The sequence below is a fragment of the Solea solea genome, chromosome 12 (genome assembly GCF_958295425.1).
Source record: "Solea solea chromosome 12, fSolSol10.1, whole genome shotgun sequence".
Classification (NCBI taxonomy): Eukaryota; Metazoa; Chordata; class Actinopteri; order Pleuronectiformes; family Soleidae; genus Solea; species Solea solea.
In genome coordinates this window covers 3849732-3864411 of record NC_081145.1, presented here as the reverse complement: position 1 = coordinate 3864411, position 14680 = coordinate 3849732, and the positions used below count along the sequence as shown (strand labels likewise).

Here is a 14680-nt window from a genome sequence, read left to right as displayed (position 1 = left end):
GTAGTCATGAATTGTAGCATTGTTTAATGTTTAACCATAGACATGCTGCTAGCCAATTTTTGTGAGCAAATGCAATCATAGTTTGTTTGCATCCATATTATTTTTTCTCACTTCTCAACGAGAGTGCAGTGGACCTGTGGGTCATTCCCAGCTCTGCCTTCAGATGTAAATGGAATGCATCATTAGTCCGACTTTGAGAAAATCAACATAGTAAATGTTTTGTACATTTATTTTTAGTGCCATATGTGAAATATCCTGACTAAGTCGTGTTTTCTCTTGCTTGTGTGTACTTACTGACATAGAGGGACATGTGCCTGGATTCAATAACCATGAAATCGAAGCCATGAAACTGCCACTGTGTGAAGACACAAACACAAAGATCTGCATGTCGTAAAAACTAGCACGGACAAGATCACTCAGAGAGTGGAGACCTCCACGAGGCTTAAACACTTAGTCACCTGTGTTTTACATCTTTCTGGATCTGTACAGAACTTCACCTGCTTAGTTATTACCATCTTACATAAACATGACAAAATTAATCCTGAATGTCACTGAGATACTGTATACAAATCTGAACCATGTTAAACTGCCACCTAATCCACAATATGGATCAAATCTGGATGAAACTTAATCTTCTGATTAGGTGAGTGTCTGATCCTGCAAACACACACCAAATTCAAATCTACTCAGTTTTCAATGATTTCTTTTTCTTTTTTTCTACAGTTTTGCCCATTATAAGTGATAAGGATTTCTTGAAAATGTGATAATATCTTGTGACAACATCATATTTGGGTGATTGCCTACCCATCACAAAAAAATCTGATTAGTCAAAAACTGTAGGCGGAAAAGTTGCTAACAGAAGAACAAATTTACAGATAAACCCACACTGATGAAAAAATAACCTCCTTGGTGGAGGTAATAAGACCAGAGGGATGGAACCAGTGACGTAAGAAGGAAGTACGTCTGTACTGAATCAAAGTACTTACTGCCACCTCCACGTGGTCTGTCCCTTTATGGTCCTGCTTGTGAATGACTTCAAAAAAGTAGCGCCTCTGAGCTGAAAGCCTGTCGGACAGTAAAAAAACTTCATCATGGACATATCAGACACAAAATACAGATAACTATATGTCTTTTCAGGTTAATTACACAGTTCAGGTTCATTCCCAGCACTACACAAATGTCCAAGGGTTAGGGTTAACTTTTTTTTAAATCTACTTGCTTAAAATGTTGCTGCACTAGTTGTTTTTTTATCGCTTTTCTATGCTGTTCACACAATATGTGTGTGTTTTTGTTTTGTTTTTTTGGGGCAAGTCATGTTTTGCTATTCATCAATCCATCCATCCGTTTTCTTTCACTTTATCCTCCACACAAGGGTCGCATATGTGCTGTGCCAATCTCAGCTGACACAGGGCGATAGGCTGGGTCACACCCTGGACAGTTTGTTTTGCTATTCAAACACTTTCAAAACCGTTCTTACCGAGCAAACAATGACACTATTCATATGCAGTGCATGGTGTTGATCTCATGCTGATATTTACTTTTTCTGCTAATAGTGTCAACTCAAACTGCTCTAGATAGTGATGCCTACCATAACACCCACGCTGTGTGACACAGCTTTCCGTCATGAGTGTTTACCGTATCACCACATCACGTCTTCTTTGTTGGATTCCCAGAAGGTCATGTACCTTTTCTGCATTGAAGTGCCAGTGTTTATACAAGTAGTTGCCTCCATGATGATTATATTTTCTATCTTAAAAGGAATCCTTAATTGAAAACATCATGACCATTTTGGCTACTTTTTGGTTGCCATAAAGATGTAATGAGACATCCAGCTGCTGTGTCAGACTGTAGCTTCTTTTATTGATAGAGTTCTGCCCGGTCGATCGGTCACTTCCTAGACAATAATATTAGAATATTATTTGAAAGAGACTAAAGAGACAACAGTTGTTGTTTTTTGTTCTTTCTTTATCTTGTTTTATTATCTTATTATCTTTATTTGAACTCATATTAGGATCTGACACAAATGATTTCATTCTACACTTCTTTTATGGAGTTTAATCTCTATACTACTGCACCTATTATTTGATCATGTTCTAGTTTATCTTATTCTTTGGAAAAGTTGATGCATCAATGAAAATGAATTGCAAATAAGTGTGATGGAAACAGATTACTCAGCCAAAAGATTACGTTTATAAAATCATGTGACTGAAAAGTCACTGCAGTACAGTATACAGTAAGTAATGTAAATTTAAATACGTGTTGGTTGATGTGGAACACAACATTCCTTAATTAAAAATTAAAACAATTGATATTTACTGTATTTACGTCACCAAGTTGTGCTTTCTTATCTTTCCTCTATGGTGATCCAGACTTTTGCACCACCTCTGTGAACTAACTAGCTTGATGGATGGAAATGCATTTTCAATTAGTGAATTTTTAAAATTTGGTGTCACATTCCAATGGACACCCGCGTTAGAGACATGGTTTCAGCTCCGTGTCTACATTTGCTTCTGGCATGAAAGCAGAACAATGTCTCCCATTCAGTTGTTGTCCCCTTTGTGCAGATCCGTGAGAGAGAATAAGGTGTAACACTTCTACCTTGAACAGGTTATGTAAAAGGGGGCTATTGTTGACCACAGCTGTCGATCTGACAATAAACTCACCAAACTTGTCTGGAAGTCTGAGTACTGTATTTATCAAACTCGCCGGGGGCTGTCCACTCTGTGCCAGTCTGCAGAAACCAAACCCACAAGCAGACACAAATTATAGTGACACAAATGGGGAAATACAGTCATTCTCTGCTGCTTAAGAAAAACAACTGCCATCCATACCTTTCCAACCCAGGCCAATAACTGCACATTAAGGGGAGAGTCATCAGAGCTGAGCCAAAATTCAGAGTTATCATCAGAGCTCAAAGCAAAAGCAAAGTCTCCTGAAAGGCAAGAGGAAAAATGAGACAAAGATGTCAGGAGACAGACAAAAGACATAAGTGTGGTCACAGAAAGTGAGGAAATGTAAAAGTACATGTTGTACCGTCAATATATGGATGCAAATAACCAAAGATTCTGAGCCCATAGTTCGTCCATTGAGGTGAGACAGCAAGTTTCTGCACTGTAGTCCTGGTCTGAAAGAGTGAGGACAGGGAAACAGAGAATCACTCACATAAAGTGTTTACTCAAAGCTGAACTACCGTTCATCTCGAGTCCAGGTACATGAGGATCTAACATGTGGATACAGAATGCTTCTTGGTGTGAAAACAAGTGTGTCTCTGTGTGACAGACTGGGTGCAGCAATGTCCTCTTGCCACATAACACACACAGCTGCAGCACTATCCTTTTATGAGAGGGTAAGACAGGATATACATGCACATGAAAGCATCGCCATTACTGAAATACAGTGCAAGATTAATTCAGACAATGTGTAAACCACAAATCAGACATCCATCATAAAAAAGCTTCACCCTAAACCAATGAACAAGAGGTTTAAAGCTACACTAAAAGCTGCAACTCACAAGTACATATCATGTGAGGCTCTATGAAGAGTCACCACCACGTTCTAGTCCAGAAGTTGGAAAGAACCATGGACACAAACGTATGTCGGGCTAGCAGTTGTTAATACCAGTCAAGGACAACGTTCTACATGTATTCTGCTCACACAAACAGTGAGGCAACAAGTCTATGGTTAAAATATGAAACCGTACCATGTGTACGACTGATTTACTGTGAAACAAATACAACAGAAGCACGTTTAATGGTAATGGTAAGTAGCAGTGTTTCTATGGTGTCAGCCATCATGGAATCCTATGTCGGGGTTGATCAAGTAGCCTAGTTAGAAATCTGTGTTCCGACTACAAATGGAACTTACCATTATGGGGATATACCACGCTAATGCTACATGGTAAGTCAATATCCTGCCATTTGCCAATGAGAAGTAGACACAAAATACAGCTAAAGCCAAGTTCAATCTTGGCTTGATAGTGGTGCTAAATAAAAGCCAAATGATCATGAAAAATGAATGCAGTTCATGTGCAGAAAGACATACTTTTCAATACTAGGAACCAGTCCAACAGTTGATGTGACATCTCACACAAAACCACAGATGAAAACCATGTGATGACACTATGGTCTGAGGATCACTTAAGTCAGCATGATTTATCCTCTGGGATCATGATGTATGTGTGATATTTCATGGGAATCCATCCAATATTTGTGGTGAGAGTTCACTCAAGAACCACAGATGACAACCTTGATGACACAAGAAGAAAGGTCTGAGGATCACTACAGTCAGTATGACTCATCCTCTGGGGATCATGAAAGTGTTATATTTCACTACAGTCAGTATGAATCATCCTCTGGGGATCATGAATGTGTTATATTTCACTACAGTCAGTATGAATCATCCTCTGGGGATCATGAATGTGTTATATTTCACTACAGTCAGTATGAATCATCCTCTAGGGATCATGAATAAATTGCATTTCATGGCAATCTCGCTAATCCAGCATATTTGTTGTCACGGTTCACTCGAAACCAAAGAAGAAACCGTGTGATGACACTGGTCTGAGGATCACTTCAGTCAGCACGATTCATCCTCTGGGGATCATGAATGTATGTGTGATATTTCATCGTAGTGTTTTCAATAGTTGTTGTGAAATTTCACTCTGGAGGAAAACTTCACAGTGACAAGTCACAGGATCACAAGTCAGTACCATTCATCCTCCGGGGACTGTGAATTTGTCACATTTCAGAACAATCAATGTTGTGACTGTTGACTCAAAACCACAGAAGTACCTGTGATGACAGAAGAATAAAAGTCTGAGGATCACTAAAATCGGTATCATTCATCCTCTGGGGACCGTGAATGTCTGGATGAAATCTCATGGCAGTCCATCCAGGAGTTGTTATAACATTTTCCTCAAAGGACATGGGCAGAAAACTGTAAGGGTCACCAAAGTGAGTGTGATTCACCCTCTGGGGAACATGAATGCAATAATGGTGTGAACTACCGGGGAGCCAGGTGGGACATGATCTCCCCTGGGAACATGGGAACATGATTTGTGAGATTTTGGGGGCGTCTCTAAAATATTGGCAAAATATTGTTTTTTGATTGATTTGATTCAGATTTGATGCATGTGTGAAGGTTGGAGCCGGTGGAAAGACGCCTCAACAGTTGGCACACTGAATGCAATGGCAATCCAACAGATGGTGGCAGAAATATTTCAGGAAAATAACCAACCAAACATAACCAAAGTAGAGTCAAGTACTGATGTAAGGGTCGGAACTCACGTGAGGATACAGCGGGTAGTGCAGGTTCTTGCGGAGCCCGGCTATGGAACCACCACACCAGTCCTCAAAGACATGCAGGTTGGCCTGTCCTTTATACTGCAGAGAGGGAAAGCGAGAGAGAGAGAGAGAGAGAGAGGCAGAGAGAGAGAGAGAGAGAGAGGCAGAGAGAGAGAGAGAGAGAGAGAGGCAGAGAGAGAGAGAGAAGACACTGCTGTGAACAACACACTGGTGTTTGTGGAGTAATTCATCTGACCTCAGGATTTAGTCATTTTAAACCAACCATATTATCATTTTATCATCAAAGGTTTTCTGGTTTCTTTTCTTCATATAACAAAGAAATCATTAAAACCAAATCATTTTATTCAACATTTTATGGACCAAACAATTACTTTTGTTCAGATTGGAATTTACAGCTACATTGTAACGGACACGTGATAGCACCAAACCAGGAAGTCATGATGGGATCGACTGTTTATATGAACACTGACGCGGAAGACGATGGACACACAGTATAAATCTGTTTCTGAACTGTGTGTATGTAGGAGTTTTTTGGACTGGCATGTTTATGTGACATCTGTGACATAAAAACCCCGGGGAGACACATCCTTCAGCCAAAACAGCTAAATAGTCTTCCTGGCAGCAAAAGTCAATAAATTCATTTGTCTCTTGTGTTTTATGTTTATATGATGATGTGGAAGACCAAAGAGCAGGCACATGGGATCCAGTTGTTTTGCAACATCAAAGATAATAGATAACTCATTCACAAATAACATAAGAGCATGATTGAATCCCTGCTTCCTTCAGCCACAAACTTTATTCCAAGAATTAATAATAATAATTGTGCTGCTCACACTAGACAAAAAAACAGACCACAAACATATCGTCCTTTTCAGAGGTGAAATAACAGCAACCAATTAATACTAGGACTTGATTGTGGGTAATATCCTTCAGAAGTGCTTTCTACCACAGATAGAACTGCTTTCAGTCATGCCCTAACCTCTAGAGATTTGATGTGTGAACGCAAATTCTCCAGATAATCCTCTGCCAGCTCCCTGGTGTAATCTCTGGTTAATGTCCAAGTGAGTTCATGTGAGAAACAGAGCAAGAGAATCTCTGGAGGATTCACGGCCTCCTCCAGGCTCAATCCAGTCTGGAACACATCCATCCCATGAGTACAAGCTTTTACTCTTCAGTGAGAGATACACAGCACAAAAATAAAGACTCATTTGTCCTCCTCCATCAGCATTCACAATTAAACTATGTTACCTTGTTACTATATGTATACTGCAACAACAACACATTACAACTTCTATAACAACTAAAATATAAGCCAGGGCATTTCTGGTAAATTATTGCTTGTAAGATTAAGTTAGCAATTCAAAATGATGACATAAGACAATGTAAACAAAAAATGTTTACATTGTTTTTAGTAGTTACTTAGTAGCTACAGTTTAATTCATCACTAAACACTAGTAACGTCTGCAGACACCGACTACAGAACATCGTTCTTAGTTGAAATAGTCAGGTTGCTTTATTGAAAACCAGGAAGTACCTGTTGATGCAGTCAATATGGCAATAAGCACAATTCCCTCATCGCTGCTTTATCCTCTACATGAGGGTTGAAATCCCATTTACTGCTGCTGAATTTGGATAGAGATGAAAATCTGATGCAGGTCTTCACAAGGTCAGAGGAAAGCAGACTTAATTCTCTTCCACACTTACAATGATTCCAGTGAAAGTCAGCAGGAGACACACACACACACGAGGCAGTGGAGTTTCAGCAGATGCCATGTAAACATACACCTCTGTGACATCTGCTGAAGAGGTCATGTTATCTGATCTCTCCATCGCTCTCCCTCTCTCTCCCTCTCTCTCTCTGTGCGTGTGTGTGTGTTTATTACAGCGCAGTTGAGGCGTGCAGCTCCCAGACACAAAGCCTTTTGTATTTCATTAGTCATCAGATTTTATTAATGGTCAAGCTTAAGACTCTGTGGTGGTTACATGTTAAAATATGGCAGGAGGACACAGGAGTAAATTAGTGACTCCAGAGTGCTTTACAGGCTCTGTGTCGCATGTTATCATTCTTTAACCATGGCCACGCCCCTTTCCCTTCATGTTCCATGTGTGTGCAATGAAAGGCCACGTGAGTCTGAGGAGTTTGTTTTGCTGTGCAGCTCAGTCTTAACTTAGTGTATTTCCTCTTTCATTCATTTACTGTGAGTAGGAAAAAAAGAAAACCCAGTGCTGACCTACTTAATCTTTTATAATAGAACAGGTACATTTACTGTACATTGTACATATTGAAACTGTTCATGTGGAGCTGCAACAGTAAGATGTCCATTTTACATGTGGGTTTAATGAGGTTAAAATCATTGTCATGATAGAGAAATTCAAAATGAGTTAAGAACAGTTGGGGCGAATAAATGTCAAATGTCAACTATTCTGATAATCGATTAACCAGTTTGAGTGTTATTTTAAATATTTTCTTGTTTCTTTGCTCCCTATAACAAAGAAATTGTGATTTGAGGACATAACGAGATATTTGAGAATTTGGTTTGGGAAAAAATAATTTTTTTACTTGATTAATCAGAAAAAATAATCTGCATATGAATCAATTGGGAAAATATGCATTAGATGCAGCCCTAATAACAATAGTTATCGTGATAAAATGTCCGATAGTTAAAATAAGCACTTGTTTCATCATTTCTGAAGTAAAAAAATGTATATATACCTAACCTTTGTTATACTGAATGGTAAATGGTCTTCTCTGAGATAGTCTATTCGTTATTGAGTTATTAAACGTTTGATATGTCATGATGTGGGCCGCACGGGTGGTGGAGTGGTTAGCACTCTTGCCTTTGCAGAAAGAAGACTGATTCAAGCCCCGGTTGGAACAAGGGCCTTTCTGCATGGAGTTTGCATATTCTCCCCGTGTGTGCGTGGGTTTTCTCCAGGTTCTCCGGCTTCCTCCCACAGTCCAAAAACATGCAATATGGGGATTAGGTAAATTGGACACTCTTAATTGACTATAGGTGTGAATGTGAGAGTGAATGGTTGTTTGTCTCTATGTGTGTGTCCCTGCGATGGACTGGCAAACTGTCCAGGGTGTGACCCCGCCTATCGTAGAAAATGGATGGATCATGATGTATGCGTAACACAGAAAAACTTATTTCTTAATAGAATTTGTTTCAAAAACTGACATCTGAGATCAGACAACAACAATATTGCAAATTGGCAAAAGAAGAAACTGTCAGAAAGCAGAACATTTCTGGACGTAAAATGTAGAATTTTATCTATTCAGTCAGTGCAAATTAAAATGAAATCTAACAAATAAATAAAGCTGCATCATATCAAGTAAATGCATAGTTGAATGTCTATCTGCAATAGTTCTGCTAGTTTTGTTGCTAAGGAACCTCTGGTACATGTACAAGCTTCTCAAAAAAACCAACATTATAGAAGAGGAATCGGCGGCATGTCTATTGTTTTTATGTTTATCTGTCCATCTTCAGTGGAGCATTTTCCTTCAGTACTTACATCAATGTCACAGCGACAAATAGTGCAAAACCTATATCGAGTGCAATTCCAAATCTTCCCACTCTCTATGAACTGAAGGTGACAGACAATAACTTCAGTCTCTGCATCAGTCCAGTTGGGTTGTTGTTTATTTCTCTTCTCTACTCATTTCTTCTTCTTTCTCTTCCTTTTTTCCCGGGCATTAGCCAGGGGTGGGGGCACTGTGGTACTGTACATGTATGGAGCACTCAGGTCAGCTGAAGTCTGGTCCGACTGAAAGTAATTAATGTTTTGATAAGTTGTACTAACATGTTTATGAGGCTGCGACTAATGATTATTTTGAAAATCGATCAATCTGTTGACTATTTTCTCAATGAATCGAGCAATTGTTTGGTCTGTAAAATGTTAGAAAATGTAGAACAAACCTGGAAACCATCTCAAATGTCTTGTTTTGTCCACAAACCAAACTGACTTTGTTATACGGAGCAAAGAACAATTGAAGGAATACTCCTGCCCGTCCTTCATTACCATGTGAACTACTATGCCATTCACATACACGGAAAGGATCTGCGGGATCATTGCAGTATTAATGTTTCGTTTGATTACATCGATCAGAGCCAGAAACTACAACATCAACTGAAATGTGAGGTGTAAACAACTGGCCAAACCTGAGACCTGCTGCATAGTACAGTGGAAATATGATAACCCTGACACAGAGCAGATGAAAGGTGGTGAAGCACACTCTGCAGCAGGAAACTGTACACAGAGGAAAATACAGGGAGGTGGGAGGGAGCTCAACAGGCCCAGACAGGTTACCCAGAGTTCAAAGGAGGTGAGTGTTACAGAACGTAGGCACTGGGGACACACACACACACACACACTATATATATAATGTACAAACACACCTCTGGTTTCCAGGTTTGTGGAGTATAGCTTGACGCCCAAGCAGCTGAATCCTCCATGTAGTTAACTTGGTCCTTCCTGAACTGGAAAACACAAATGTTCCGAAACCTTCACTTGGATCACCACATTTCCTGTTAGCGCTTGTTTTTCTGTGTGCCATCCTTACCCATTGGTCAAACATTGCTCTCCTCCAGCTGTTCTCGTCAACTGCTGCATTCATACCTGAGGAAAAAAAAAATGCATTCAGACAGTTGTGACTGTGCACAACATTGTCACTTCTACTTATTTTCTCCTCTTCTATTTGGTGGAAAATGTTATTTTTCAAGTGTCTCTGCACTGACTTGGCTTCAAATAAGTCATATTGTAAAACCAAAATGATCATTGAGCATGATGTAATTCTTATGGTTGTTGGCACTGGAAAATCTGAGGGTGTGTGCAAGGTTCCTCTTAAGCACATATTATATAATATATATATTATATACTCTTACTCGGAAATAAGTATGTTTTTTTGGCAGTAATGTACGTCGCTATGTTTAAATCCTCAACCCTGCTGCCACGTGTGAACGACCCCAAGCCAGACGTTCTGGAAAATCCTTCAACAATCCTGGAGAAACCCTAAAAATATCTACAAATTTAGGGATGGAAATTCCATGCAAATTTGAAAGTTGTATCTTATAATCATCGAAAAACCAGTTTCTGAGCCAGAGTCTCCAACATTGTCGCTGCAAACTATAAATATGTCCTATCTTGATACATAAACCACAACTTAATTTCCAATGTCTCGCCTCAAATGTTTTTAAAACGGCGCTCCACGATACAGAAGATGTTTTATTTCAAGTTGTGAGCCAGCGTTTAAATTTGACAGGACACGCCGAGGAACCGCTGCTCTGTACCGAGCACTGTGAGCGCCGTGCGTCTGCATCAGCCGGGCTGTTGATACATGAACCACACTTTTGTCACAGGAGAATTCCACTCTTTGTGTGGGTGGAGCCGGCAGCAGCTCACACAAACAGTGCAGCGTGGATGAGGGTTAGGTTACTCCGCCCTGCTCACAGACGGCACCGTGCTCAGATAAGCAGAGGTGGTTAGTAACAAAGTACATGTACTTCGTTACACTACTTAAGTAGTTTTCAATACTTGAACCTCAAAAAAACTCAGGACTTTTACTGTACTACATTTAAATATTAAAACATATACTTAAACTCCGTTACTTTGACATTTGCCACCTCGTTACTTATTACAAATTAAAACAGAAACATAATTACTCTGGGATTATCTGGAATGGGCGTGTCCGAGAGGACGAGAAGAACAATATACGTACTCATGAAGATTAGAGGTAAGGGTGGAAAATGTTACCACACTGACAGCATCTCCTTGAGATGGGGGAAAATCCTAAAACATACAGAATGAAGTGCCTCTTGTGCCCAAAGGGCCACGAGATAAAGACGTTTAAGAACTCTCCATCTAAACATTTTTGGTTGTTTTGCTTCTTTTTATGCGTATTATAAAAATACTTTGTACTTTTGATACTTGGTATACTTAGTATATTTTTTTACAAGATACTTTGATACTTAAGTACATTTAATGTGAGCTACTTTTACTCAAGTGATTTTCTTACGGGTGGTATTTGTACTTTTACTAAGTACTTTATACACCTCTGATGATAAGTTTGTCCATAAGCATGGTTCATTTAATGCTGACAATCGGTTCCTCAGTGCAACTTGTTTGCGTTTGAGTGCGGAGATTCAGATAAGATGACGCTACTTTGTTTGAGCGGTTAGCTTCCTCATTAAACCCGTCTATCCGCCACTGATGGTTTGCATTGTCCTTGCATACAAGGCTGTGTAACACAACAAAGTTATTTTATTTAACAAATTGTAAGCAATCTGACTGTTGAAAACAATTTTTTTGTAATATGCATTAGAGTAACATTTTATCATGCAAACAGAGGGGAAAACTTTCAATTATCAGCAGCATATAATGGCCATTGGCTGACCCCGAGTTCTTAACATCGGCACCAGCGACAGAAAAACCCAACTTTGACGACCTCTACACACTACAGTTTAAATATAAATATGTTGTAGATCATGTACATAAGTTTATCCTCCATTGTGAACCAACCCTTGTGTCGCGGACGTGACATTAGTTGGAGAATCTCGAGGCCAACTGCTCTTTGTGTCAGTGTATGAGACGTAGTTATTGCCACAGGTGACATTTTTCTACTCGAGCGAATGATGCAAAAACATGGCCGACTGTTGGCACTGTCCGGCCCGGCCAAAGTGAAACGCGCGTTTACTCGCGTCTGTGCATTGACTTTGTAAGTCAAGTTATTTTTGAAGTGACTGTGTATTCAACTTCTGCCAATAAACCCTCCATAACGTTACAAATGGACTTTGAATTACCTGCTAAGTTGAATATCAAAAACCTGGCAAAGACAACATCCTGCTGTAACCACTGAAACACACCCATGTCTGCAAATGACCACAACATACGTATATAACCATACTATAAATCTAACTTGATGCTTCAGGGAGGGTCATTACTATGGCTGTGAAGAGACTGTCCAGTCTTTTCCATGCAACATGCTTTTTCATTCATTTCCACTGTGCTGCAGGAAGCCCAGTGTCCCAAAGGAGTCCCACCCAGCCACTGCTCCATTTCAACATTGGTGACCGGTGTAACTCATCTCAGTCTTTAATGAGCTCCAGCAGCGGCAGCTCTCTTTGTTGCTCTGGAAGAGCAGAAGCAGAAATATTACTCCAGTTCAAACATGGTCTGTCTCAAATTAGAGGGTGGAGGGTTTTTTAAAAAGAGGACCTAACGTACCCTGCGGTGTCAGCCAGTGAAATGGGTTTACAGAGCCTGTGGACACCAAGTCTGTCATTATCACCAGGGTGGAGATCTCCAAACACACACACCCACACACACACACACACACCCCTGAGACATCGTGGCCAATTATGGCAACAGGAGTAATTCTAGAGTGGAGGTTTTGGAAAGCAAGCTAGAGCAGAGTATTTTTATCCTCATCTGTGCTCATCTGGCTCTCCTGCCTTCCCTTTCCCTTTCCTTCACACTATTTACCACAACAAGAATGATCCATTTGATTTTCCTCTTGTTGGGGTCATCATTGCACATTGACTGTTTGTGTTTACTCTGTGAAATCAGAGCTACAATGTTGGAGCTGATAGAAAGAAACTTGCTGCCTCCACACATGGCAACACACTCAACTTGAGTGATGAAGCTGAAGAAAATTGAAGTTTTGTTTGGTTCCTTTGAATAATAGGAAGCCAACTTTTAAAAGGTGGATAAATGGATGTTGTTTGTGGAGAACAGTGTGCTTCATTCCCACTATTGACATATTTACAGTCGATAATGTCCTTTATAATATGAAGGCTATATAAAAATGAGGACTTTTTTTTTTACACTTTTTGTGAGTTACTTTTGTGAAAATGAGGAAAAGAGGAAGAAGACAGACAGTAATTAATAATAATTATCATTATTATCATCATCATCATCAGGGTCAGTCAAGTCTAACACCTTCCACAACATTTGCACCTCAAACTGCAGGAAATTGTGTTTCAGAGAGTTATGAATGGGTGGGGGTGGGCAGGTAGTTTCTTATCTGTAACTAGAACACAGCAGTGTTTACATAGTTGCTCATGCACATAATGTGTTTGAATGGAAACATCGTAAACTCCTCACATATTCTAATTTGACATTGTAACGTGAACTATTTTGCCAGCATTTTTCGTTACTTTGTAAGTTTTCCGACGTGGTCTTGTTGCCCAGGTGCGTCTTTGTTTCTATGGGGGAGCAGAGCCTCCTGAACTACAGTATCCAATGCATCACACATCAGAGACGGCAAAGACTCACCTGTGCACCACCTGAGTGAGGAGGAAGCATCACATAGTTCAGCCTCACATGGTCATTCAGAATTTAGACTACAAGTTTGTGATATTGTTAACAGACACAGACACTGAGCCCTGATGGCTACTGTTTTTCCATCTAATCTAGATTTAGCACAGCTATTCTCCTGTGGCAGCCACTCTATATTGGGGGGTAAAATGATCTGCATTTGGAAGTGTTCTCCAGGACAGACGATGTCAAAATACATAAATAAATCTCCTCATTTTCGCCGTCACAAGCTTTTCTTCACAGTATCATTTAAACATGAAGTGCACAGCACAGCCAGAACGGCACATAAAAACCACTCAGCTGTACAGAGCCACCACTTCTCTGCTGGGATTCGGGACATTTATTAACTGCAACACTTCATACGTTATCTATCTTCTTAAGAGCCCATGTGACCTACATGTGGGAAAAACAAGTCATCCCTTAAAGACCAAGCCTTTGAGTGCTGCCCTGGAAACCTGGGGCTTCAGTTTTAATCTCTCTCACTGTGGTTTAGACGGAAGGTGATGAGCTGATGTGACGGACAGGAACCCCGGCATTAATGACTCGTAATTTGTTCAAATCAATTCAAACTTTTATGAGCTTTTATGAGACAGCTCACTGCGAGATGCAGTTACTTGTTGCAACAGTTGATGATGTACATTTTCATCACAAGCAGGTAGCAGCCTATCCATCCTCTTGTTTTAGTAATCAGCCAATATCAGCCGATAATATAAAGCATCCCAACTATAGTCCAGCGTCAGGCTTGCATTTCCACTGAGAGCAGTACCTTTACTTGTGAAGCGGGGTGCACGCTGTGACAAACGACAACCATGGAAACACAGCTACACAGCCCTAAAGAACTATTTGAACATCTTTCAGGATTTCCTGGACCTCGTGATTTCAGCTTCAATCCGCTGGCTGCTCATACATTTCGGATACATTTTTAAATTCTATTTTCGTTTTTAAATCCCTTAATGTCCTTGAGCCGCCCTGCCCCTGTAAGCTGCTACACACCCTACACACCTGCAGCCCTCACTCAGGTGCACATTCACACGCAAGACGTCTCGCTCTGCCCCTGAGCT

The 14680-nt window shown here is 40.1% G+C and overlaps 1 protein-coding gene across 1 annotated transcript in view; it reads right to left on the bottom strand.

Annotated features, from left to right (window-relative positions):
* b4galnt3b (beta-1,4-N-acetyl-galactosaminyl transferase 3b) overlaps nt 1–14680 on the bottom strand; it is a 33877-nt gene that overhangs the window by 16191 nt on the left and 3006 nt on the right. The window contains exons 2-9 of the mRNA XM_058645048.1: nt 9868–9923; nt 9704–9784; nt 5286–5381; nt 3034–3124; nt 2832–2932; nt 2664–2731; nt 987–1065; nt 295–355 (exon numbers count right to left, since the gene is read on the bottom strand). Coding sequence (XP_058501031.1) covers nt 295–355; nt 987–1065; nt 2664–2731; nt 2832–2932; nt 3034–3124; nt 5286–5381; nt 9704–9784; nt 9868–9923 — 633 coding nt within the window. The remainder of the gene's footprint in view (nt 1–294; nt 356–986; nt 1066–2663; nt 2732–2831; nt 2933–3033; nt 3125–5285; nt 5382–9703; nt 9785–9867; nt 9924–14680) is intronic.